Below are 26,054 nucleotides of genomic sequence, written 5' to 3' on the forward strand. Positions count from 1 at the left end.
TTTTTAGGTTGGGTGCACCAGTGCACCTATTCCCAAACATGAATTTTCAGCCCTGCTTTAGCATGGAAGTTGGACAAAGCCAGGAACACTTGAGGCGAACCATCGCAGGTCTGTTGTACATGTCAGGTCACCGGGCTTTTGTCTGTGTGAATTCCTCCCAAGACGTGTCCAAGACTTCCGTTCAGCCTTCTTAAGGAATGCACTCTGGGTAAGACAGGATTAAGGCAAACCAAGAAAGATGGGAAGGGGGCTGGGTTTGCTAAAAGGAGATTACTGGAAATTCTGTGACAGAAAGATTTTATATTTTTGAAAATATGGGAGTATCCTTATAAGTTTATAGTGTGATGAGCTGGCAAAGAAGTCAGCAAAAATTAGAACATAGCAAAAAAGTCAACATTTGCAGTTTATTCTGGCTTTTTTCTTACTTTTGTAACTTCAGTTGCAGCTGAAAGCCTAATTAGCAAATACAGTTTTCTGCAAAGTTGAGTCTTCTATAGCCTCCTTTTCAGGCGTTTTGGGATTGGTCTTTTTTTGGGGGAGGGGTGTATTTTCTGATCAAACGTAGATTGCACGCAATAGAAGCTCCGGTCGGCAACCCTACATAGCCAGGGATGGCTGATCAAATCATAATACTATTAAAACTTAACAAAAATTGATCAAAAGAAACTCCAAAGTCCAAGAGCCAACAAATTAAATTGGTGTGGCCTGAATCACATTTCGCAGATGCTCCTAACCCCCGCCCGGTTGTAGTACAGCTGATGATGTCAGCATGTCCGCCCGCCCGGCTCTGCTGTAATCCTGGTTGTAAGGCGGTGTCAGTAATAACCAGACAAGCTTGTCTTCTCCCATCAGCGCCTGGGATGGAGTCAGACAGGACTTAACATGGATGTCTGAGGAGTACTGTAATTCACTTTATGTTCATGGTAGCAAAATTTCAGAAAAGTGGACATGTTCACGGAACTATATATTCAGGGTGGCGACAGGTGCAGTAAAAAAAAAGTCCAGGAATTATTTGTTAACTGTAATGATAAGTTCACGGTACAGAAGTGACAGTGAAAACAGTGAACATAACAGTACAGTGAAAAAATCGGGACTTATAGTAACTACAAAGGTCAGATGTCTTACAGAAGGGTAGTTACATGTAGCTTACAGGTGGGTGGGACTGAATTTTTAACAGTAATTTATGAATAATAGAAAAATGCCCCCCTCCCCATCGTGAATTCGGATATATACAAAGTGTGACAAACTTTTATTCCATTCGTCATCATTTGTTTACTGGTTTGTTTGCTTCACATAAAAAAGAAAACTGCCTTTAGCCTAGGCATACACATGTTTGTAACACACCAGTTTTGTACAGTACTAGTAGGTACAGGCTGCAAGAGACCAAACTGTAAGGTTTGAACCACTCACACCGGGAAGGTCCCCTCTTTTTGTCAAGTGCGGTTACCGTAGTTTCTTTAACATGCGTGGGGTTTAGATCTCCCCAAACACTGGACCTCCGGCTTTACGTCCTATCCAAGAGGATGTCTCTAACTGAAGCTAGGTACTCATTTCGACCTGAGTCAAGTGAGAAAATAGGTGTAAAAGTGCCTACTATTTTTGACAAGTGCGGTTACCATACTTTCTTTAACGTGCGTGGGGTGTGGCTCTCCCCAAAGACAGGACCTCCGAGAGGACGTCCGTAACCAAAGCTTGATATTTATTTTCGCCTGAGTCAAGTGAGGAAATAGATGCAAAGTGCCTGCTCTTTTTGACAAGTGCAGTTACCATTATTAAGTAACTTTCTTTAACATGTGTGGGGTGTGGCTGTCCCTAAACATGGGACCTTCGAATTTACGTCCTATCCAAGCTAAGGATGTCCCTAACCAAAGCTAGGTAACCTAACCAAAATTCATTTTCACCTGAGTCAAGTGCGAAATTTTCCAAGGACACAACTGCAGCCTGCCATGTTGGATCAGACAGGATTAAACATGCAGGTTATAAAGAGATTAGGGGAAAGGTCAGGGGATTAGGGGAAGGTCACAAATCACCTTTGGGTGTGGCGGAGCTTAAAGATTTAACTCAGTGACACATAAATTTACAAAAGCACATAAATGTGACAAAAAAAGCCATGCGATAGACAGTTTTTTCTTGTATGGGAATTCAAGATTAAATCAGGGTTGGAACTTGAATGTTAAATGATTTAGAAATGCATGCGAGGACAACAAAATATGCTCAGGGAAGCTGATGAAAAAAAAAAAAAACTTAAGAAGAAATTGGTACAAGAACAGATTAAAACAGGTACATAAAAACATATGAATGTATTGTCTCTTTGTGCAAAATTCCTTGGCCTATGTATACTTACAGATCCTGACTTAATTTGTAACCAAGAAACAGTGCAGTTATACATGTAGGACGATGCTCAAATGAACAGTAACACCCGTACAGCACAGATTACTGCAAATCAGTGCAGCCTTTGGATTAGGATTAATTGAGAGTGTTGTTTTAATTCTACTGAAACAAATTATTTCTTTAGTGTGGCCTAATCCATTTAAACCATGAGGCCACGAAACAAAACATTTCCAGGACTGCAGATGTTGCTTTACTCCAAACACCTGCTGTACAGTGAAGATTACTGCAAAACAGTGGTTTTTATATCCACTGGTCAGCCAGGATTAGCACTGTCTCCTCAGATAATCTCGGATATCTGGGAACTTATTAAAGGGGATTAAAACCAGGACTGTTCCAGGTTCAGAACTGACCACAGCTAATCCTGTGGGGGTTTGGATTATATTATCGGACTTACTAAAATGGATTTAGACCAGACCTGTTTCAAACTGACCATAGCCACACCTGTGCTGTTTAGGCCTTTTGCCACTAATAAGCCCCATTCCCACTAGGATAAAATTGTTCGGGATTAAGTCCAAGATTGAAGCTCACCTGTGGCCAATTCGAGTCGGTCACCAATCTGGTCAACTAAATACTTTATACAGTAGGAACGCTCCCTATCTGGCTTGGTTAGGGAGCATTTTATGATATTTTATCCTAGTGGGAAAGTATTAGGGATTAGACCAGGCCTGTTCCAAACTGACCATAGCTACACCTGTGGGGTTAGGATTTAAGCCTCTGGCTACTCACTAAAATAGATTAATACCAGGCCTGTCCCAAACATTCCCAGAATTAAGGAGCTTCTCTCTGATGTGAGCACCAATGCTCAGACTCAAGCTACTACAGATGATGATATTCCAAACTGACCACAGCCACACCTGTGGGGTTAGGATTAGGGTCAGTGATAAGGTCCAGCCCTGACCACAGGCCTGGGGTGTTCTGGTACCCAGGGGTAACTAGGTCACACCTGTCTGTGGTAGATGATAAGTGCACCCCTACAGAGTATAGAGATGGATTCTTGTGTAAGTTGTGGTACAGTCTGAAAATGAAGGATGGTCACTGTATACAAATTGAAAGTTTATTGCAAATACATGCCCGAGGGCTAATTCACTCACTCACTATGTGCAAAGTTATTATACTAAATTCTACAACATACTTGGTACTAGTTTTTGTTGGGTTACATGTATGTGGCAGCACACTGGAAATTCGGTTTTGTTTTCAAATTCCATATCAAAGTACAGTGTGACAGAAGTGAAGATTGTACTTCAAATTGTGAATTCATGATTATACTAAATGGCTCTAAATGCTATCAACCTACTACAGATCTGTCCAGTCAAACATACACACAAACCCACAGACTATCCACCCAAAACAATACTTCCTATAAATTTCTTCCCAGAAGAAACATTCCTCTCCCAGCTGTATGTAGTGCACATGATGTATGGCAGATATGGGCAATGAGCTGTTCTATGGACCTGTTACTGTATAACACATGTGTCCTGCACAGCTGGTAGTCAGCCACAGTCTCTACTAATGATGGGATCTTCTGGTTTTTACCCCTTCTGACCCTGGCCTATATAATTATGAGGCATCAGCTGGACATGGGCCATACAGATTCCATACCTTGCTTCTGTCACTTAACCCTACAAGATACATGTAAGTTCTAGTATTTTGTATCCCACAACCCTTGATTTCAACCCCCAATGTTTTATGAATCAGTAATTTTTGACTGGAAGGTAAAAATCGCTTCCAAAACATCATGTCAAAGAATTTCTTGATAACTGATGACCATATTTCAAATTGCAATTTTTCCAAAAGTAAAGGTAAACGTGCATTTGCTTTACAAATGTAACCTTTCTAGTTCGCTGCAAACGGAGAAGATATATCTCTCTGAGAAACCGAGTTATTGCGATGAGAAGACCTCCCACTAGACTCATCCATTATGACTGTCGTAATATCTCGCCAACGCTAAGGCCTAGCAAAAAAATGTTGTGTTTCCTGTTTCCCCAACCCTAGGAAAAACTGTGGACCCTAGAAAAAATTGCCGACCCTAGAAAAATTTGCTGACCCTAGCCTATTTTGTGTGTGGACTCCTGCAAGGGATATAAATTTTTCAAGCTGATCAACCTTTTCTATGATCTGACACCTGAGTGAGGAAACAGTCATTGTATAATTGGTTTTCTAACATTGACATTGAAACTGTTAGTGTCCTCATGCTAGTTTTACTTTGTTAAACTGTATTGTATAAGTTGGACCCAGAGAAGAAAAAAAGTCTTAAAAAAAGATAATCCCTACCTACCTAATTTTTTCAGGACTGGAACACGAAGCACAACATTTTTTCCTAGGCCCTGGTGTACAATGTAATATCTTGCTAACGACAACAAGGCCGTACAATATCCCAGATACTCCTGGGTGAAGCGACGGGACGTTTTATCACCGGAGTCCCAGTTGCCGAGTTTTTGCGCCCAGGGCCGTCCATACCAGACTCAAGCCACCCTCGCTTTGTCCCAGAGGGAGCTTTTCCCGGCGTTTTTTATTCATCAGAGATATTAGCGGAGCCATCTATGAAACGCCCCCAGGACAAAAAAAAAATGCCAATATCATAGTCGACCGGGGATCTGGAGTTTTGAGGGAATTGAAAAGTAAAGCTCTTGATGATGAATTGGTTGCTTTGAGCGAGGACAGAGTTTTTTCTGTGGTGTTTTGGTGTTCAAGCAATCCTCATGAGAGAAACTCTCTTCCATATAGTGCAGGGCTCAAAACACATTTTGTTGCCTGTACCTAGCCTGGGTGTCAATTCCTATAATTGTATGACAGGGCTCCCATACTGACTCCCTAAAAAATATGCGAGCCCCAGCATACAAATAGGATGGTATCCAAGAAAAAATCATTTTGAGCCCAGATAGAGATCTATGGTAACAGTATAACAATACTGTAAATCATAAAATATTTGAAGTGGTTTTAATTTAACTTTCGGAAGACGGGGAACAACAGATGATAAACCGGACAGTGAGTGAGTGAGTGTATGTTTGCAGTTTTTGCAAAGAGCTCTTACCGCAAACACACACTGTGACCATGTCCTCATCATCAGTCTTGCATTGCGGTTACTATACCATAAATACCTTCTCTTTCCCTACCACAAATTTATTACCCGCAAAGCACCTGAAAATGTTCATTCAATAAACGTCCTTCACTCAAAAAGACGTCCATTTTTCAGGGAAATATTTGTATGTACATGAACTCTATAGGGAGCCTGATTGCGAGACACAACATATTTCCCAGCTACATGAAAAGGTCAAAATGGTTCTACATCATCAGTCAGACTCAGGGAATAGTCCAGAGACTTTCTCTCACCTTTTCTGTGAATTCTAAACCCGTAAATCAGAGATTGGGGTTGTCAAATGTTATAGATGTAAAGGTGAAGAAAGAAAACATATGCATATAACTAGAAAGGTAACATATGCAAAGCAAAATGCATGATGTTTACCTTCACATGGTTTAGCCTTACAAACTGCTGCTCTGTTTATTCGATTCTTACTCAAGCATATTCATAATATATCATAATATGGTGACCAGCCCCTCTGCCCTGCCACTTGCTACATAATTGTATAACCCAACACCACAGGGTGTCTGCTACAGCACCAGTTACCATGGTGACAGACGTCTGACCCAGGTCATTGACCTTATGTGTTTGGAGAAGAAACAGAGCAAAAACTATAATGTATTTTCTTTCTGCACACACACACACACACACACACATACAATACTATACCTCTGGATACTATATGCTTCAGAGAGAGACATTAGCAAACATAGATTTCACTGAGCACTGACAACATTACAAACCTTTGAACCTCTGAAACTCTCCCCCACCATATAGATTCCTACTCAGTTCTTATATAGCCATTCCCCTGCCATGCCACGATACGATACGCCGGGTCAAAACCGCCTTCCGGGACAAATTGCCGGTCGCGCCAGCCATGCAAAAGCCGTTAGGAAATGCCCTCGCATTCTCCGAAACATTAAGATGGTCGTGATTATTGAGACACATTGCAGGGCTCGAAATTCATTTTTGGGAATAGGTGCACTGGGTCCTAAAATATTGGGTGCACAAAACATTTTTGGGTGCACCATATGAAACAAAACCTACTAGTAATTGCAGGTCTTACTGCTCCTCTTCTGAGATTGAATCTAAAAAAGTAAAATGAGAGCTAACTTCAAAATCTTAAACATTACTACAACAAAGATTTTATTATTTTTCTGATATTTAGAGACCAAGGAGATCCAGTATACTAGAAGGGTTTGAAATACTGGGTGCATGTGCACCTTGGTGCACCCAAAATTGGAGCTGTGCACCCAGTTTTTTTCTGTGGGTGCACCGGTGCACCCAAATATTTTTGTAGGTATTTTTTTGCATATCAAAGGTCTAATAGTATACCGGATATTCTTGGCATCTGAGTGTCAGAAAAAGAACAAAATCTTTGTTGTAGTACTTAGAGTCAATTCCGCGTCACCGAGTGGGTTGTTATTGTCATTATTTAGAAATGTTTTGAATTCTTTGTAATTGTTTGTCTAAGAAATTTCATAATTTGGAAATATTTTGAACATCTTGTCAATATTCTAAATAATTCCCTGGTTTTCTAAAACGTTTGAAATATTCCTGATGTGGATTATGACATTTCCAATAGTTTCTAAATATTTCTAACAGCACTCTACCATTTTTTACCATTATTTCGAATTATTTCTAACATTTTGTAAATAGGTCAGTGGGATGGGAAGGAAGTAATTCACACATCCCTGTGAAGTACAGGGTAGACTGCCTGGGTGTCAGGCATTGATGCCTTACAACAAAAGAGCCACCAGTGTCCAGCAGTGAAATCTAAAAATATACAAAGGAAGACAGAAGAGTAGGATTAGCACCTACTTTTATGGGGGCAATTACCCACATCTACCATTTGGTTATTTGTTTGAAATAGTTCTAAATATTTCGAATTGTGAAAGAAACACATGGGTAGTTCAAATTTATTCTAAAGAAAGAGATCTTTGTACAGTCACATTCAAAATGTTTCAGAAATATATAAATGAATTCAAATATATTCAAATTTTCATTTTCAAATTTTTGAAAAATTTAGAACTTTTGTTACTGGGGTATTCTTTTCTTCTAAATAATTCAAACGTATTAGAAACATGGAGAAAAAACCCACTCGGTGACGCGGAATGGACTCTATGTCAGATTTTGAAATTAGCTCCCATTTCAGATTCAAGCTCAGAAGAGGAGCAGTAAGATCTGTACATACATGTAGGTTTTGTTTTATATGGTGCACCCAAAATTTTTTGTGCACCTAATTTTTTTAGGTTGGGTCCACCAGTGCACCTATTCCCAAACATGAATTTCGAGCCCTGATGTTAGGAAATGCCCTCGCATTCTCCGAAACATTAAGATGGTCGCGATTATTGAGACACATTGGGTGAGTCCTGATCCCGCAATCAGCCGGCATGGAGGTGGCGGTGAGCGGAGAATCTCTGCGGGTCAGCCTCGGCAATAACTCTCACAGCCCCATAAAGTATCCCTCCCCGCTAAGCTAAAAGTATCGCTCCTAAATACAACACCGTGTGCAAGCAGGTCCGAGGCATAGGAAAAGTGATGTGTTGTTTCCCGTTTCTTGACCGTAGCTTGGGTGCCATCTTCCATAGGTTCTGCCCACTCCCCAATGTCGCTGGCTATCCCGAATGACCCTAGAAAAAACTGCCGACCCTAGCCTTTTGTTGGTGTGAACCCCTGCAAGGGACATAAATTTTTCGAGCTGATTGACCTTTTCTAGCTCCATGATCTGACACCTTGATGATAAAAATATTGTACAATCAGTTTTCCAACATTGACATTGAAAATATAAGTGTCCTCATGCAAGGTTTACTAAATGTCAAACTTTATTGTATAAGTTGAATCACTAGAAATTTCCAAAGTCTAAAAAAAGAAAAACAAAAAAAGATAATCCCTACCTACAGACCCTAATTTTGTCAGGACTGAAACAGGAAACACAACATTTTTTTCTTAGGCCTCATAAGTATCCCTTTCCCGCTAAGCTAGAGGAATTGGCCGTAAATCCGAAGCCGTTTCATTTCTGGCTCGGTGCGAGCTGCCCCAGCCAGCCGCCTCAAGCGGGTGCAAGAGCGGAATTTACGCGGAGGTTGGAGAGGTAAAAAGAGCGCAGTTTAACTGCCCAATCAGAGATGGTATGAGGTCCCTGGGGGCAATGATGATTTGTAAGGACTGTGTTAGAAGTACATTCCTGTGGATCTTTGTGGAATGCAGAAACAACTGCAACAAAAGGCTCTAGTACAGATACAGTATGTCTTTGCCTCTTTGCCACGAAATAGCTATTCAAACTTTTGAATCAAAGGCAGACCAAAAAATTACCTACAAAGATCGTCTTTAAATCTCAAATTCTAGAAGCCTCCATAATACTCGCAGATATCAGCAAGAATGTATGATATTAAAGCTAGTATCATATTTAGTCTCTTTTTCATATACTCTGAGGGATATGACAATTGTTAAAATGTACAATATTTTACAAAATTTCTGTTGGAATGCGTTCTGGAAACTGCATTGATGTCCACCACATTTCTTCATCACCAACAGAAATGGCCTGTGAGATAGATCTGTCTAATGTGGACATTAACGGTCGTATCCATTCTCCGGGTATCGATTCTGCAGTTGGAGTCAGCTCGGGGGGTCCTGGGGCGTTTTTCAGCCATTAATATTAATCAAAGATCAATCTCACATCGGCGAGGTGTCAGATATTTTCTAGATAGGACGATAAAGACGTCACCCTCGGTGCGCGTATGTTTCTCACCAGTGCTATGAGGCAACGACTACGGGTAAAGGGCTCGAAATACCCTAAATTTCATTCTTAATACCTGCACTGAATTGTCAGTGGCAACACCTGTGCTGCAGTGCAATGTGAACCAGTCAGAATTGCCCTGAGGAAGGTGACACTGACAGGCAGTCACCGAAACGTCGGCTGTGAATAAAACACTTGGTTGTGTGAAAAGAGTCTCTTCACTCAATGTCTTACCAACCTGATGAAACTATTCACGGACATTCAAATTTATGTACACCAAATTTTACCTGCACCACTCAGGATTTAGGAAGTATGGATCATACTAAAACTGTTTCTCGCCAGTGCCACTAGCTATAGGCAACGACTATGGGTACAGGGCTCGAAATACTTTTGCACTGGTTTAGGTAACATTCAAAATCACCTGCACCAGACATTAGTTTTACTTGTAGCGCTCATCAGAATTTAGAAAGTATGGATCACACTAAAAACTTTGGAAATCGGGCAATTCGGCTGTTCGGACATATTAGGCTGCATTTTCAAATCATTGCAACACAAAATCTTCTGCCAAACGGCTACCATAGCAAGTTACCTTTAAGGTTCAAGGATACTTCAATACAACAGAAAAACTTTTGAACGTTAAAAAAAAAGTTACAAACTTCAGACTTTTACATAACATATCTAGAACCTATCCCAACAAAGCTAACAGAGATGAAATTTTCTGGATCACCCTGCCAGCAAAAATCTCTCCAAGATGAATAACTTCTTTTTTTCGAGTCTCATTTCTTGAGTCTTTTTTCTCGAGGCTTACTTCTCGAGTCTTACTTGTGTAACCAAAGCTTAGGAAGTGCCTAAAGCATGTTTAACCATAGATGTACAAACGCATGTAGACTTGATAACAAACTCCATGACGGATGTTTCTAACCTTTACCAGTGAAGGGAAGTCTTAACGTACAGATGTAGTAACTAATTTCTGGTCAGGTTGATGGATGTTGGTGCTTTTTTGTATCCCCGAGCTTTTTTCTGTGTCTAGACTTCAGATGGTTGTACGAGTTTTACCGGAGGAAACTGACGAGATAGAAGGTTTATGTAATTTGTAACGTCCTGCTTTTGCCTGTGGGTTCTTTGTGCAACTTTCTTTGTTCAGACTACCTTGACCTCAAAAAGTTTTACCTGCATTTCCAATGCTGGAATTGGTATGAATTATGATGGTATTTGTGAAGTTAGGGTACCTCTGGGGTAAAACTAATTGGATTAGAATACAACATTGTGCTTTCCTATAAGGCACTTCATTTTGTTACTTAAACCCAAGGAAGTGAAGTAACTTGTCTATATCTTGTCTTGTCAGTGTGTGTCTGTCTCTGTGTGTGTATGTCTGTGTGCTTGTATGTAACATTACATCTATCTGTGTGTGTCTGTACTTGTGTATTTCTATTACTCCCAATGTACATTGTACATCCTCAGTGTTGCTATATTGGCTGTGGGACTACTAGTAGAAGAAATCTGTTCTAGTCAAAATTTATCAGCATCTTCTCATGTTTTCCGTCTGTTCCCCTCACAGTGGATCGAAGTCAGCAACATCAACTCGGACGGCCACCCCGTCAGAACGTACCAAGTGTGTCAGGTCCGTAGGGAGGACCAGAACAACTGGCTCCGAGCCGAGTGGATCCCGAAACGCCAGGGCCGCCGGATCTACGTCGAGATCAAGTTCTCGATCCGCGAGTGTCGGGACATCCCCAACGTCGTGTCGTGTAAAGAGACGTTCGATCTGTACTACTTTGAGTCGGATTATCCGGACGCCACGGACGACAGTCCCGCGTGGAACGACCGAACGTACACGAAAGTCGACCGGATCGCGGCAGACGGACGGTTCAGCCACGTGAACACGGAAATCATCAACACCGAGGTCCGCGACATAGGGCCGATCTTCAAACGTGGTTTCTACCTGGCGTTCCAGGACTCTGGAGCGTGCATATCGCTGTTATCCGTCCGCGTGTACTACAAGGTCTGCCCGACGATAACCGAACACTACGCGATCTTTAACAAGACGGTCACGGGCCCGTCCATAACGTCGCTGGTGCAAGCGGAGGGCCAGTGCATCCCGAACTCGGAGCCGGTCGGACGGCAGCCGACTGTCCAGTGCACCGGGACCGGAGAGTGGACGCTGTTTACCGGGAGCTGTCGATGTCTGCCTGGGTACGAACCGCAGAGGACGGTCGCTCAGAGATGCGACGGTAAGTACAACAATTCTCGCGTACATACTTTCAATTTTTCGTGGGTCAGCCATCACCAGCTGAGTCGGTGCTGTCCCAAGTAATGACATGTATCATTACCAATACAGTGTATTACTAATAAGTACAAATGTAAACACAAATTCTCACAAATTAAAACAAGGTAAGTATGATAATTCTCTATAGGCAAAAATTAGACACAGCTTCTGATAAACGTTAGGCTGTTATTCCTAGTCCACGGGCTAGCTTGTATATATCATAAATGTTTCACACATTTGAAGTTACAACATCTTCTATGACAATCCCAGATAGCACTTTTCGCACACCTACATTATTATATACAGTGCCTGCCAGGCATCTGTATCAATATACATCAAAGAGAATGTTTTATATCAGCAGGGTGTGTGAGGAATGGGGGGGATTTACCCCACTTTTGTAAGTAAATCCGCTACCCTTGACTCCTAACTACCCAGCACTCTGCACCGTCGCTATATCACATTAAGGCACTGCGCGCTCAGGCCTAGGAAATAAAATACTGTGTTTCATGTTTCAGTCCTGAAAAAAGTACATGAAGGGTCGTCAGGAAGGGATTACCTGTTTTACTTTTTTTGATGATCTCTGGTGATCCAACTTGTACAATACAGTGTTTAACAATTTCAGTAAAACTTGCACAAAGACACTGATATTGTCAATGTCAGTGTTGGAAGACAGATTGTACAATGTTTCATCACTCACTGTGTCAGATCATGGACCTAAAAAAGGTCGATCAGCTTGAAAAACGCATGTCCTTTGCGCATGCAAGGGTCCACACACAAAAAAAGCTTGGGTTGGCAGTGTTTTTCTAGGGTCGGTCGGGAAACAGGAAACACAAGGTTTTTTCCTAGGCCCAAGGCACTGGGCGCTAAGGCCGGGCTGCACTGCACCGGCGAAATCCGCTATCAAATATTGATGGCTGTGATAAATATGCTACATTTCCCAAGGAGGCTTCGCTTATGTTTTATGGCGATACTTTTCAGCGTATTACGTCTGACTGCTTTAAATTTCTGTCTACGGATTTGTCTTGGAGTTCCAAATCTTTAAAATGAATTATATACTATACTTATACATATCAAGATATTTATGTGATATTATTAATGTCTTTTAGAGCAGTCATATTTTAGGATATATCAGCTCTCAATTGAGAAACAGTCAGTTGCAGTGATTCGTATTCCGAAAGCGTAAGATGTGAAGAACTCTACATCTTGTAGAGATGTATTGTCAATATATAGTAAATAAGACATTTCTGTTGACTTATGGAAATTATTTCTTAAGCACAGGGACAGTATGCTTTCTATGAGTTACCGCTGATTCTTGTAGTTCTAAAGCAATTTTCTAAACCTAAAAAGCACACAGTCTGTTGCCTGTAGGCTGTACTGTAATATATTATTATCAGCTCTTGATACAATGTTCCTTTGTACTGCTACCTGAGCCCATATCCAATCCAAGCTTGGTGACAAAACACAGTCTCAGCAGACGCAAGGTTAAACTAGACAAGATTCTGTTAAAAAAACAAGCTTAGAAGAAAAATGTATGTAGTAGTGACAAGATATGACCTTGAACAAGATTTGTCGACGTGACCTTGAGGTGTGTGAAATTCCACCTCCAGGCGACCTCGGGGGAACGCTTTCCGTGTTTCGACACCCCGCGTTTCACCTGCCGCGCATTAGACGCCGGCGTATCGCTGATTCTTTAAAAGCTTTTTCCTCGCTATTCTCACGCACGTCTGCCAAGGTGAGGAGTTACCAAAAGTGCGGCTCTACTTTAACAAACCAGCCATGCGTCGCTCCTCTTTCCCACTCCACAACCTAACCTCGCAAAAACTACCGACCCACACCGACCCTAAAGTAAACAATATGTTTGTTCCTTCCCCGTCTGCCTTCAAGGAAACTGTCCAGATTTTCAACAGGGTTGAAACTTGTCCAAAATGTCAACAGGATCTTTGTTCTCCGGGGTCATCAGATGGTAAATTTACCATGAAAAGCAAGGAGAGAGTTTGCGAGTCTTTGGTAGGACGTGACCCAAACAGGCCCCCCCTTTTACAAGTGTTTGCGTTTCCCATCATCTATAGGACATGGTTTGTTCGGTGATTTCACAGGTTTCACACACGGAAGGGAAACTTGTCAGTGATCGGTCTGAGAGCTTTCCAGAGAAACCCCAACTGTTGACAACTGCCTGGCAGGACATATGTCATGTTGTAAGGTGACACTTGTATGTACAAATGGAGTAATGAGGATGTAATTGGTAGCCCCTGGGCAAAGAACAGTGTATACATTGATTGTGACTTCAACAACACCATTCTAATATTACTTTCATCCAGTGTTAAAGGTTGCTAATTTTGGACACAGCAAGCTTGATATCAGGACCATAATTAGAATCAGCAAAAAGGCCACTGGCTAGCGTACCTGGATAGCTGACATATACTAAGATAATAATGAATAAAGTCAAGTCAAGTCAAGTCAATGCCTTTAGTTTGCTTCCAATCCTTGTTCGACCTACAAAACAAGTTGAAAATTCGTAAAACCTCAGGTTCGAATCCCACTTCCCAGTCAGAGTTTTGCATTCTAGCTATGTTTGAACAGTTGTTTGGTGTCTCTAGCTCTCACCCAACGTTTCATGCCAACAGTGTAAGGAACTCCCCAACAGGTGAGTCAACTTGTTGAGGACAGGAACACCCGTATGAGACAGTAGGAGCTTGTTAAGAGTACTACTTCATCAGGTTTCAGTCTCAGGGACGGCTCCTGGGTAAATATTATAGCCTTTGAAGTTTTTCTGCTCTGAACAACTGTTGGACTCTCATGCGAGTCATTAAAAAAACAACTGTTACTCTTGCTGATTTGAAGTGCAATCATTAGGTTTTTGTTTCATTTGTGTTTCGACCAATTTTTCTTTGTGAAAATCCTGGGTAAATAAATGTTGAGGTATTCAGCTGTTGTCCACTTGTGTGAGACAGTCATTTAAGAACAACAGTTGCTGATTTGAAGTGAAGTCTTTCAGGTTTTCGTGTCCTTGTGATTGGCACACTTTTTTCTTTGTGAAAAAAGGTCTGAATACAATGAAAGTTTCGCACAATACATTTATATATGTAAATAGCTTATTAAGTAAAACATAAAATCTAGAGCATTTCATGACAGTGTAATTCATCTCCAATTTGCTTTGGACAGATGGAAAGAACCTTTGGTCAGGGGCTATGGTAATTGCATTTACAGTAGACCAATCAAATACCAATCATTACATGGAGAAGTCTTGTACCACTTGAGGAAGGGTCAGGATTAAGTCTGAAAGGCACAGGAACAGGTGGGGCTTCAGGTCATTGACCCCTGGGGAAAAACCATTGTTGGGTCTTCCAGCTGACTCTGCCTGTGTTCTGCCTCATTATTTCACATAGGGAGCGTCCATTGTGGATTGTAGGGGGTCTGTATGACAATGAGAAATGAAAAATTGACTATGCAGGTAATATAGTCGGAGAAGTTGGGAATTTTGTTCAGAAGTTCGGAATTTTGTCGACAAAGTTTAAAGAGCTAAATTGTTGAAAGAAAGCATTTTGTGAATCTCTTTTTTGTCTTCCATGTACGTTTGGTTTGCCCCTTAGGTCCATAAAATATATTCTCAACTGTGGCATTCTTATTGCTGATACTTAATTATAGGGTAGACTTGTGTGGATTGAAAGATTACAAATGTAGGTCACAATGTGAAGTTTTCAACATGGAAGAAGTACTCTGTCTATAAGGAAGATGTCTACTTTAAAAAAAAATCAGATTTTATACCGTAACACAATCATCAAATGACCACGTTAAAAAAAAAAAGTTGAAACTGAAATGATATTTTTTTTTGATAGGCGACTTTATTAAAAGAAGTGTTGAACTTACGTGAGTAAAGAATGGCCTGAAAATATTCTCACAGCTAAAAGGCATGAAATATTCGGACACATAACTTGCCTATTTAGCTTTATCACACCCCAAAAGGCTTGCCACACCTACAGCCTGGTATCTACCATAGGCCCCCAGGTTATATGTTCTATATTTAATTTATTTAGTAAATAGATAAGCCAGACTGACAAATCACTTCGCCTGTCAGAAAATTTCCCTTTTTTTTAAGAAAAAAGCTTCTACAATAGCTCCCTGCTGTTTCATAAGAACCTAGCTCACTTAAAATGCCACTTTTGACATATTCATGAATTATCCAGATAAATTTATGTGTATGGAATACTGAGAAAGACTCAAACAATAATGTTAAACCTTGATGTTCCACTGTTACATCTGTAATAATATGGATCAGATATTGCTGGTGCCCGGTGGGGGGGATTTGTGAAATGAAAAATGCTGGTGTAAAATGAAAAATTTAATTTTTTAAAGAAAAATACTTCTACAATAATGTAAGTCTCTGCAGTTATATAACAACCTAACTCACTAAAAATACCAAATTTCATATATTCATAATCATATCCAATTACATGTGTATGCAAAAAGATTCAAACAATAGCATTAAACCTTGATGTTCCATTGTTACTTCAGTAATACATATGGATTAGATATTGCTGATGCCCAGTGGGGGGGATTTGTAAAATGAAAAAGACCGCGACTATCTCAGGAGCCAGACCGATTCCCGAGGGGTCCGTACCGAGGGAAAAAAGAACGGCTTTCCTCAGGGGGTGACGGGGGAAGCGCTGTTGCTATGGCAACTGGTTGCCGGGGGTGATCAGTTGTTGCGTCGGCTGTGGTTGGAAGAAAGCTGGTGGTCTCTACCAGGCTTCCAGAGGCGGCTAATATACTCAGTGGTAGAGATACTTTTTTCAGTGTTCTGAAATATTGCAGAATGTCAAAAGGTTGTTCTGCAATTCGAAAATATACACTTATATTATTAAGCCCTGACCTAAAGCCATGCGAAATTGCATGTTGGCAAACATTTTACATGCAAGTTTTCTTTTGCAATATTGAAAATGTCAATGCAAAATTCAGACTGCAGATGGGTATTTCTAGCACTGATACTCCTGTATAGCAGACCAACTCCTCCAATAACAACATACTGAAATACCGTATCTCTCATTCTTATGGGGTAAATTTCAAAGGTACCTGTAGATATGTGATCAACTTTAATCTAAATGACCAGCCCATTTCTGACACTTAAATGCCTGTAGGCAACATTCGTATTCATGGGGAAAAAGATGTCAATATAAAACGGGAAAATCTTTCATCATTCATAGCTCCATGCTAAATAGACAGTGAAACCATTAAATCAACTGTAACAGTCCAGTGCTGTATGTGCAATAATTGTTTCCAAGTCCTTCGTTTTCCAATACTTCCGTTGACCCAAATGGCTTGAAACCCTTTCATATCATTGTTAACTTAAATACCTTCAACTAATTATATGATATAAACTGTGGCTGACACTGCTTTTTGTAAATACAAAGATATCATCCATACAAAAATGTCTGAGTATGATAATAGAAATAATGGCACTGTATGTAACCCAAAGATATCGTAGTTAACTAAAATACATGTACCTTCAACTAAACTCTATTTACAAAAATCAGTGTCAGCCACAAAGATATCGTCCATACAAATACGCTCAAGTGTAATTGAGTAGAAATAACGACACTGTATGTAACCCTGAGTCTTTATTCCCTGGTTATAATGAACCCGGCTGCAGCTTGTCCCTTTATGAAAATTCATAACCCCCGTCATAGCCTCAGCGGGTGTGTATTGTCCCCCCTGTCATAGCCTCAGCAGGGGGGTATTGTATGTTTCTACTGTCCATTAGTGCCGAACAAAGCACATCGGAACTGGCACAACGCTGCATCTGCCCTCAGGGCTATACCCTGCATCTGGCTTCCCGTTCATTCTCAAACGGATTCGCCCGCTTCATTTCTTTCTGATTTGCAAAAAAAAGCCTCTGAATCAACTCCAAAATGCTTATATTTTGGCCACAACAGTTAAAGGAGGTCCCTTCTCTTCAGAGTTGTTACAGTTTTTCCATCTATCAATGCAGTGGTTTGATTAGAAGTTAGAAATTCATTGTTTGAATTACAAACCAGCCTGGGGCTATCATAAGATGCCTAGGTCTGCCTTGCTTCATGTTTGTTCTTTTAGGTTTTGGTATAATTCATACTGCATTGCCAATGTGATGCTGTCATAAATATTATATTTGATATGATTTATCATATATCGTGAAGACTTTTCCTTTATGAAGTTTGAAAAAATAAATAAAACATGTCTCGTATCCTCAATAAGTGAGAACTTAGAGACCAGAACATCTAAGATTAAAAGTAACCCGACTTATAACGAGTTACCAATACATAGCAGACATAAGTACATGTAAAAACAAGATTAAAAGTAACAGAACTTATAATGACTTGCCGATACAGAGTAGACATAAGTACATGTAAAACAGCGGTTGTCACTTAGATTAATGTGCATCGTAGGAGGGCTGCTGTCTGGAGAAATCGTTTCCGACTTTCCCAACAAGATAAGCCTGGAACATTTTACATAATTGAATATCAGATGATCCGGCTTTGGTATCTCCCTTCCGACGGAAGAACTCGCTAATCTGCCGCCGTATCGGAGTTTTAATCAATCTGACGGCTGATATTGAATTTTGATAACTGCGGAATATTAATCACCTTCGGAAGATTTAAGTCGACGGCGAGTTGTAAAACTTATCAGCTACATGGGAATCCTGTCAGGGTGCATACACCTCACCGATGGGGTGGGCTGGGGCAAATTATTTCCTCGGTTTCCAGACCCCTAGATCTTTTCTGGTTTCAGTTGTGGAAATTAGCACAATGCATATATTTTTTGCTTATTATTTTCACAGTTTCCAGGTCCAAGTATTTCTTTGCTCACATAACCATTAAACTGACTTTAGATGTAACACACCAGTTTTGTATGTACTTAGCTACATGTATGTAAGACCAGACTGTAAGGTTTTAACCTCTCACACCGGGAAGGACCCCTAGTAGCTAGTAGTTTTTTTTAACGTGCTCGAGGTGTGGCGGCTCAAATATGGGTAGATCTTGATCTTTTCTGTGCTCAGTTTTAGAGATTACCATTTTGTCACACATTTTTTTTTTTTAACGGTGTCGCTCAATGCAAGGGCATTTGGCCACTTCTAGGCATAGAGCTACATTTGTACAGGTATAGAACTGTAACAGCAACTCTTCTCCCTGATTCAGAAACATCCTCACAAGTAGTGAGGACTTAAACTGACCCACTAGGAGAAGCAGGGGTTACGAGGCTGGTCGGGAAAATTCAATACCCCTATTAAATTCTACATTTAATTTATTTCCAGGCATGTTTTGGTTAGCTGTGGGTTTATGTGTCTGTTTGTCTGGACAGAGTAGGTTGACAGCACATGGATGGGGAAGATTAACAGGCAGAATGAAGTAATCTGGCTGTGACTAGCAGGTCCTGGAGTTAGAGGTTGACATGGGGGAATACAGATACCAGAGGATTGCATACTGAAATTAAGTCTGATGAAATTTCTCGTTCCTAAAGTATACATGAATTGTTTCCGGTCCCAGCGTACTTTTTGTGTGCACTGGCTTGGAATAATGTGCACACAAGACTCGATCGTTTATTCCAGACGAAAAGTCAATAAGCTCTCTTTGCCTTCCTTTAATTTTCCAGCCACCTTCGCCCGACCGTGTTGGGAATTACACAAATCTTTACAAATCAATGATCCTCTGACCCCAATCTCGCCCCGGTTTTCTCACTAGGTTTTTCTTCTCCAAGTTCAATATTGGTAATAAAATGGCAAAGGAATGTGTGTGTTCCGGTTTATTGATGTTTGGTACCCATCCGTGGTATTGGCAACTTTTATTGCACACTTTTGCCACACTGGTACAGGTCGCAACAAAACATGATGAACAGAAACATTTTACAGATACAAAATAAAACTGAACCATAATTTACATAAATTCAACTTCTCCTTGCTTTAGAGAATGAATGAATGAACGTATTGCTCGACAGTTTATGGTAGATAAAAGAACTGAATCTGATAACATGTTCTTAACTAAAAACAAATTTATATCTGATATGATTTTTGATAGAAGATTTGTCCAGTTGCATCAGGAATACAAATTTTTCTACAGTAACGTTACTCAACTATGAAATAGAAAAATAGGTTATATTACGGATACGTTTTTGATAGAAAATTTGTCTAGTTGTATAAGGATTACACATTTTTCTTCAGTGCTTAAGTGTATGAAATAGAAAAATAGGTTATATTACGGATACGTTTTTGATAGTAAATTTGTCTAGTTACATTGCTGGGAATATGAAATTTTCTACAGTGCTCAAGTGTATGAAATAGAGAAACAGGCTACATTATTTAGCAATGAAAGGGCAAAATGAACGTGTGTCCTGCGTTATTGACATTCGGTGCCCATACATAATTGAAGGGTTTATCTTTAGACGCCGAAGCCTTGGCGTGAAATAATGTGGGATTTCTACAGTCTTCCATTTTGCCCTTGACCTTCAAAAGGCGTCAAATTTTAGAGGTCAGACGGTGATGGAACTGGTGTCGTCTTAAGATGGAATTGCTGTCTTCTTCGTTCTTTTTAAGTCGTGTTTGTAATGTTCGTTGTTCATTGTGTGTGTCCTAATGTTTTATGTAACATTGTCGTGTCAATTTGACTTACATGTCAAAGAATAGGAATAAGTGGGGAGTTCCATGTCATGGACTGAAGGGGGGAAAGAAATACATTATACACACAAATCCACACACAAATGATACCTTTGTATCTGCAGGTAACAATTTTAGGTGGGTGTTTAGAGGTAGCCTCTATCAGGCTTCAGAGGCGGCCAGAAATAGTAGAAATTGGCCAAATAGACAGATTATTAAACATGTCAGAGGAGTACATTTTCATGTGTGGCAGACTGTACACCTTAGTAGACCAATTAACTCCCCTGGTATGTTATCTTTCTATTAGCTAGTATAGTATTTGGCCAATTTCTACTCTTCCCAGCCACCTTCCAAAGCCTGGTAGAGGCTAGTTTCGAGCCCTGTCCTGTCCATGTATGGTTGTGAAATCACAGTCCAATCTCACTCCGGAAAATTGCTTACTGAACTGCAGTCCAAACTGTAGACCAACTCCCTCTCGGCATTTCATCTGTATATTTGGCCAATTTCTACTCTTTCCAGCCCCCTCCCAAAGCCTAGTAAGCCTGGTAGAGGCAAGTTTCGAGCCCTGTCCATCCATGGTTGTAAATGCCCAGTCCAATCGCACCCCGGAAAATTGCTTACTGAACTGCAATCCAAACACCTGTCCGCACAGCCCTGTAGTTGTTCAGTGATTCCCTCCTCTCGGGAACACGGCGAGGTTCTGAAAACAGTTCTTGGAGGGTAAGAAGGTCAATACCGGGCGGGGCGAACACGAGAGAAATCCGCGCTAGATAATAGGTAATTCCAAACAGCCGCGCGGGGCTGAATTCTGATCGCCTCCGCGTTTCGAGATGAGGCCTAGGGAAAAAATGTTGTTTCCTGTTTCAGTCTTGAAAAAGTTAGGTTCGGTAGGTAGGGATTATCTTTTTTTTTCTTTTTTTTTTAGAATTCATTGATAGCTATACAGGGGTCCAACTTATACAATACAGTTGAACAAAGTAAACCTTGCACGAGGACTCTTTTATTTTCAATGCCAATGTTAGAAAACCAGATGTACAACGTTTTATCACTCAGGTGTCAGATCATGGAGCTAGAAAAGGTTGATCAGCTTGATAAATTATGTCCCTTACACCCCCCAAAAAAAGTCTAGAGTCGGCAGTTTCTTCTAGGGTTGGTCACGAAACAGAAAACACAACATTTGTTTTCCTAGGCCTAAGGCCACACCAAGATAATCCTATCGTACCATTTTAGGCCATAATAGGATACCTAGGCCTTTTTGTTTGTTTATTTTTTTGCCCGCCCGCTCCATTATTTTTCTAGAAAAATCCGTTAAACAAGAAATTAAGTTGGTGTGGCCTAACAGGTAATTCCAAACAGTCGCGCAGGCTGAATTCTGATCGCCTCCCGCTTTCGAGATCAGTGTTTGAGAAAGATTGCTCCTGCCCCCGAAGCTTGCAGGTGAAATTGCGTTTGGACAACCATTTTCTCCTGACCTTCTTCTGACATTTGCTTTGATATTACACCTCGGAAAAACAGACGTGCTTTTAAAATTCCCCTACCGTCACGTTTTATTACGTTCACTCACACTCACAGTGCTCTGTTCTTAATGGGAATTCAAATTTCACCCTTAGGCCACACCAATTTAATTCTTGGTTAACGGATTTTTCTAGAAAAATAATGGAGCGGGTCGGTGAAAAAAATAAAAAATAAAAACAGGCCTAAGCATCCTATTATGGCCCAAAATGGTACAATAGGAGCCATGAAGTCAACACACCAGGCTGGTTCAAAATCTAAACAATGAATTTTGATCTTTTAATGATACCACTGCATATTGAAAGATGGAATAACTGTCACTAGGAAAAAAAGACTGTTTTCAACTGTTCAGGGCAAAATATGAGCATTTTGCAGTTGATTCTGAATTTTTTTTGTTTGAAAGCAGAAAAAAATGAAGAGGCGAATCCGTTAACCAAGAAATTAAATTGGTGTGGCCTTATTACTACAAAAAAAATACCTCCAAGTCGTTTGCAATTACAGAGGTGTATAGAGCTGACCTCCGGCCTTTGGTGCTTGTTAATTCCTACCTTTTCTGATCAGTTCTACAAATTGTTTTTGCTGGAGGCAGTCTTTATCAGATAATTGAGACGGGTTCCTTGATTTGTACCTCCTCTGTCTGGTACTTAGACTTGTCCTCGGGCAGGGATTATCCACAGATGAGCCTGATTATAGCAAATTGGATCATGAGCTTTTGACGACTTAGTTCAGGAGTCTTGAGTTCAGGAGAGAGTGACGGTGCAAGTATTGTATGATGGTTGCAGTGGAAAATCAAATAAGTTCATATATTTGTAACAGCTCTCTTTATGAGAGTGAAAAAGCAGGCTTTTTGAGATGAGCTTGATTATAGCAAATTGGATCATGTCAGCTCTAGATCTCAACGACTTGTCTCTACTGAACTCAAGAGAAGCCTCCTGAACTGACAGTGCTGAAGTTTCGTACAATGATTGCAACTTGGAAAATGAAATAAGTTCATTTCTAACAGCCCTAGCCTGATTATGACTATGAGACTAACACAGGCTTTTTGAGATGAGCTTGATTTTTGTAAATTGGATCATGTCAAGCTCTGAACGACTTAGTTCAGCAGTCTTCTCTTGAGTTCAGGAGAGAGTGACTGTGCAAGTATTCGCCCTATGATGGTTGCAGTGAAAAATCAAATACTCAGTTCATTTGTAACGAATGCCCTCATTATGAGACTGGGAGAGACATGCTTTTTGAAATAATTACCACAATCCACAAGTGTTGTCGAGTTAGGAAACTCAATAAATAAAACACACATTTCTACCTTAACTAGCCTGGAGGTTGGGTGTTACTGACAAATCCACACCCTGTAAACAAGACCTCTCAACAATGGACCGTCACCGCAAAATCTCACGAACTCATTTCACAAACACAGTACGAACACACGGGCAGACGCCGGGTGGACATAACCAACAATTATTGGATCAGTCTGCCGTATGTCAAAGCAGGCTGATTAACGTGCAGAAAAATTCAACATACACAGTACGCTCCAGTGCATACGCAGTTTTCATATACTGTCAGGTTTTTCCAAGCATGTAAAATCAAGTCTGAATTTCGTCGACTCAGTGTGTACAAAACATGCAGATTGGCACCTAATATAAATGAAGAGTAAGTTTTTAAAAGTTTGTGCATTCTCGTAGGGCAGTTTTCGTACCATCAGGTTTTTGTCCCTGTGTAAATCGGGTCAGAATTTCATGTACGAACACACATGCAGGCAGACACCAGTCGAGCCAAACCCAACAATTACGGGATCAGTTTGGCACGGGTGGACTTGTTGGGGGGATTTTCCTGGCGACAACACTTAGACCTAAGCACAAAGGGCTGGACTCACCCAGCCCAAATTATTGTACAGAACTTTTGACGAGGGAGGCTTAACAGATTGTCAAGACAATTATGTACATGTATGCCTGATACATAAGTTATGACAAATGACGTTATATTCAATATTATATTCATTTGTAAATCTGTGCCCCAAGGCTAATTGCTAAGGCAAGTACTGATAATGATAATACATGTAATTTAATAATATAATACAAACTATGTAACGAGACAAAAAATGTCCAGCCTATACGTATTATGATGTTTCTTGGTACATTAGAAACTTAGCAGTTACTAAAAGGTGATTTCAAGAATGAAAATTAAGATTTGGATAAGATATATTAACAATATAAAACATAGTGTTATACAATGAAACATATGGACACAATCATACGGTGCTTTTAGCACGGTATATGGTTTCTTTCAACTTCTTTATCATACAAACTGCACCTGATTTTAGCTCACTTTACTCTAATTTTCATCTGCTTCCGTAGGACTTCTGGTGAATCGTTGTTTGTCTAATCCCTCGCTCGTCGTCAGGATAAAATAATGACAGCTCCATGCGGATAATTACAACAAACGGCTGTATTAACTAGCCTTGATGTCGTAAGCACATTTTTCCTTAATCCCCCATCAAAACAGCAGTTTCCGTAGTCTGGCACACGCCCAGTTTATGTTCCTCACAGTCTCTATGTCTTTAGGCCAAGGGAAAAAATGTTGTGTTTCATGTTTCAGTCCTGAAAAAAATTGGGTCATTAGGTAGTGATTATCTTTTTTTCTGACTTTGGTGATCTTTTTTATACTTGAGTGATCTCTATTGATCCAACTTACAGTTTAACAATTGAAAGTAAAACTTGGATGAGGACACTCATAGTTTCAAGGTCTATGTTGGAAAACTGAATGTACAACGTTTCATCACTCAAGTGTCAGGTCATGGAGCTAGAAATGGTTGATCAGCTCAAAAAATTTATGCCCCTTGCAGGGATCCACAAAAAAGGCTAGGGTCTGCAGTTTTTCTAGGCTCGGTCAGAAAACAGGAACGAACCACTCACTCACTATCCAGGAACCACAACATTTTTCCAAGGCCTGACTCTGACAGTTGTAGTCGCCAGGATAATTCCAGGGATTACCAGTCTCCCCCTGAAAAAGGCCAAAGTTTCCTGTTCAACATTCTTTAAATAATGAAAACCTAAAATCTAATCCAGGCCTGATGATTCATGGGCAGTCAAACCTGTAAAATTTGCTCGTAAAAATGGTTTTAACAACGTGTTGAAGAAGGGAAATTTTTTTTTTCACCTGATCGTTTTGCAATAGACAGTAAAAGTATAGGCCAGAAAGAATATTTGTATTGGGAGTGTTGCATATTCAGGTAAAAATTGCACAGACAGTAGTTGACAGACAAAATACAGTTCAAGGACATTTACGTTTACTAAGTACATGTATCGCTGACATGGAAAAAGTGGCACCAAAAAAAAACTGGGTCAGTGTCCTTTTCAAATGACACAAAGAATTGTAAGTTCAATCTTAGTTTGCAGTATTTTATACCATTTTTGCCACTTATAAGTTACAATAAGTCTTTGAAATAAGTTATACATTTTTGTACATGTACCATATTGTCTACAGTAGAAGCAATCATTTCAGTTTCCTGAAGTCTTATCTACATGTGTTTTAATCTAAAAGTTCCCAAGATATTTTCTGTTCTCAGCATGGTCCAGGTCAAAGTCAAGTCCATCTACGGCTGTGTTTGTGTAGGATTACGGACTACGATTGTTGCCATGGTAACAGGAAGGTTCAGTGTCAAGAACGCAGAGCAGAGTTCCTGAGTCCCAAATATTTATCCTGGTCCTAATCCCCGCCACAGATAACACTAATCCCCTGTTCTGTCCTGTCTTTTCTCAACTTAACCTTAGAAAATAATCCAGAACAGAAGTTTGAAAGTTCACTAGATGGTCACACAGAAAACATTGGGCAAAATTGTCTGGTATCTAAAACATAGGAAGAGTTGTTGAAGAGGTTCATCAGTCACATTTAAAACACAGTTATACTAGTCTAAGAACATTCATCAATCAGATTTTAGAGTTATGTCTTTCGAAATTCTTATCTTTCAAAAATTGTCACTGATTGAAGAATATTCTAAAGTCAATACTAGTAAGAGTTGGTCTTTGAAAATAACTACAGTCAAAGCGAAGATGTCCAGGACAGGTGGCCTTCTTTCTTGGGCAGGTCACTCATATTTCTCATAATCTCTAATGTTGTAATCTCTATTTTCATACTTCTGGTTACAGTTTATTTGTAGAAGAAAGAAGAAGAGTTCCCAACTATTTCCATGCCGTCCCAGCGGCACCCTGACATCGTTAAGGGAGGCCAAAAATGTTAATGAAATCTTCTTGATCGCCCAATGCGATGAGCTAATCAATCGGCCTTTGTTAATTAGATTACTCTGCCCTGACGAGCGTCTCCATCAGACAGACAGGTGCCTGTGTGCATTACCGGAAACATCCAGTATCGCTCTTCAATACCGACACAGCCGAACAGGGACGTCTGATTTATTTAACTCAGGCCCTGATCAAATCATACTAGTTAATTACAC

General features: G+C 40.2%; 1 protein-coding gene across 1 annotated transcript in view; it reads left to right on the top strand.

Annotated features, from left to right (window-relative positions):
* Window positions 1–25,287, top strand: part of LOC109462077 (ephrin type-B receptor 1-like) — a 42,986-nt gene extending 17,699 nt beyond the window's left edge. The window contains exons 4-5 of the mRNA XM_019758576.1: window positions 10,768–11,440; window positions 25,145–25,287. Of these exons, the coding sequence (XP_019614135.1) occupies window positions 10,768–11,440; window positions 25,145–25,287 (816 nt within the window). The remainder of the gene's footprint in view (window positions 1–10,767; window positions 11,441–25,144) is intronic.
* Window positions 25,288–26,054: the final 767 nt, after the last annotated feature.

Source organism: Branchiostoma belcheri, unplaced genomic scaffold, assembly GCF_001625305.1.
Source record: "Branchiostoma belcheri isolate BF01 breed outbred unplaced genomic scaffold, Haploidv18h27 scaffold99, whole genome shotgun sequence".
NCBI classification, from domain to species: domain Eukaryota; kingdom Metazoa; phylum Chordata; class Leptocardii; order Amphioxiformes; family Branchiostomatidae; genus Branchiostoma; species Branchiostoma belcheri.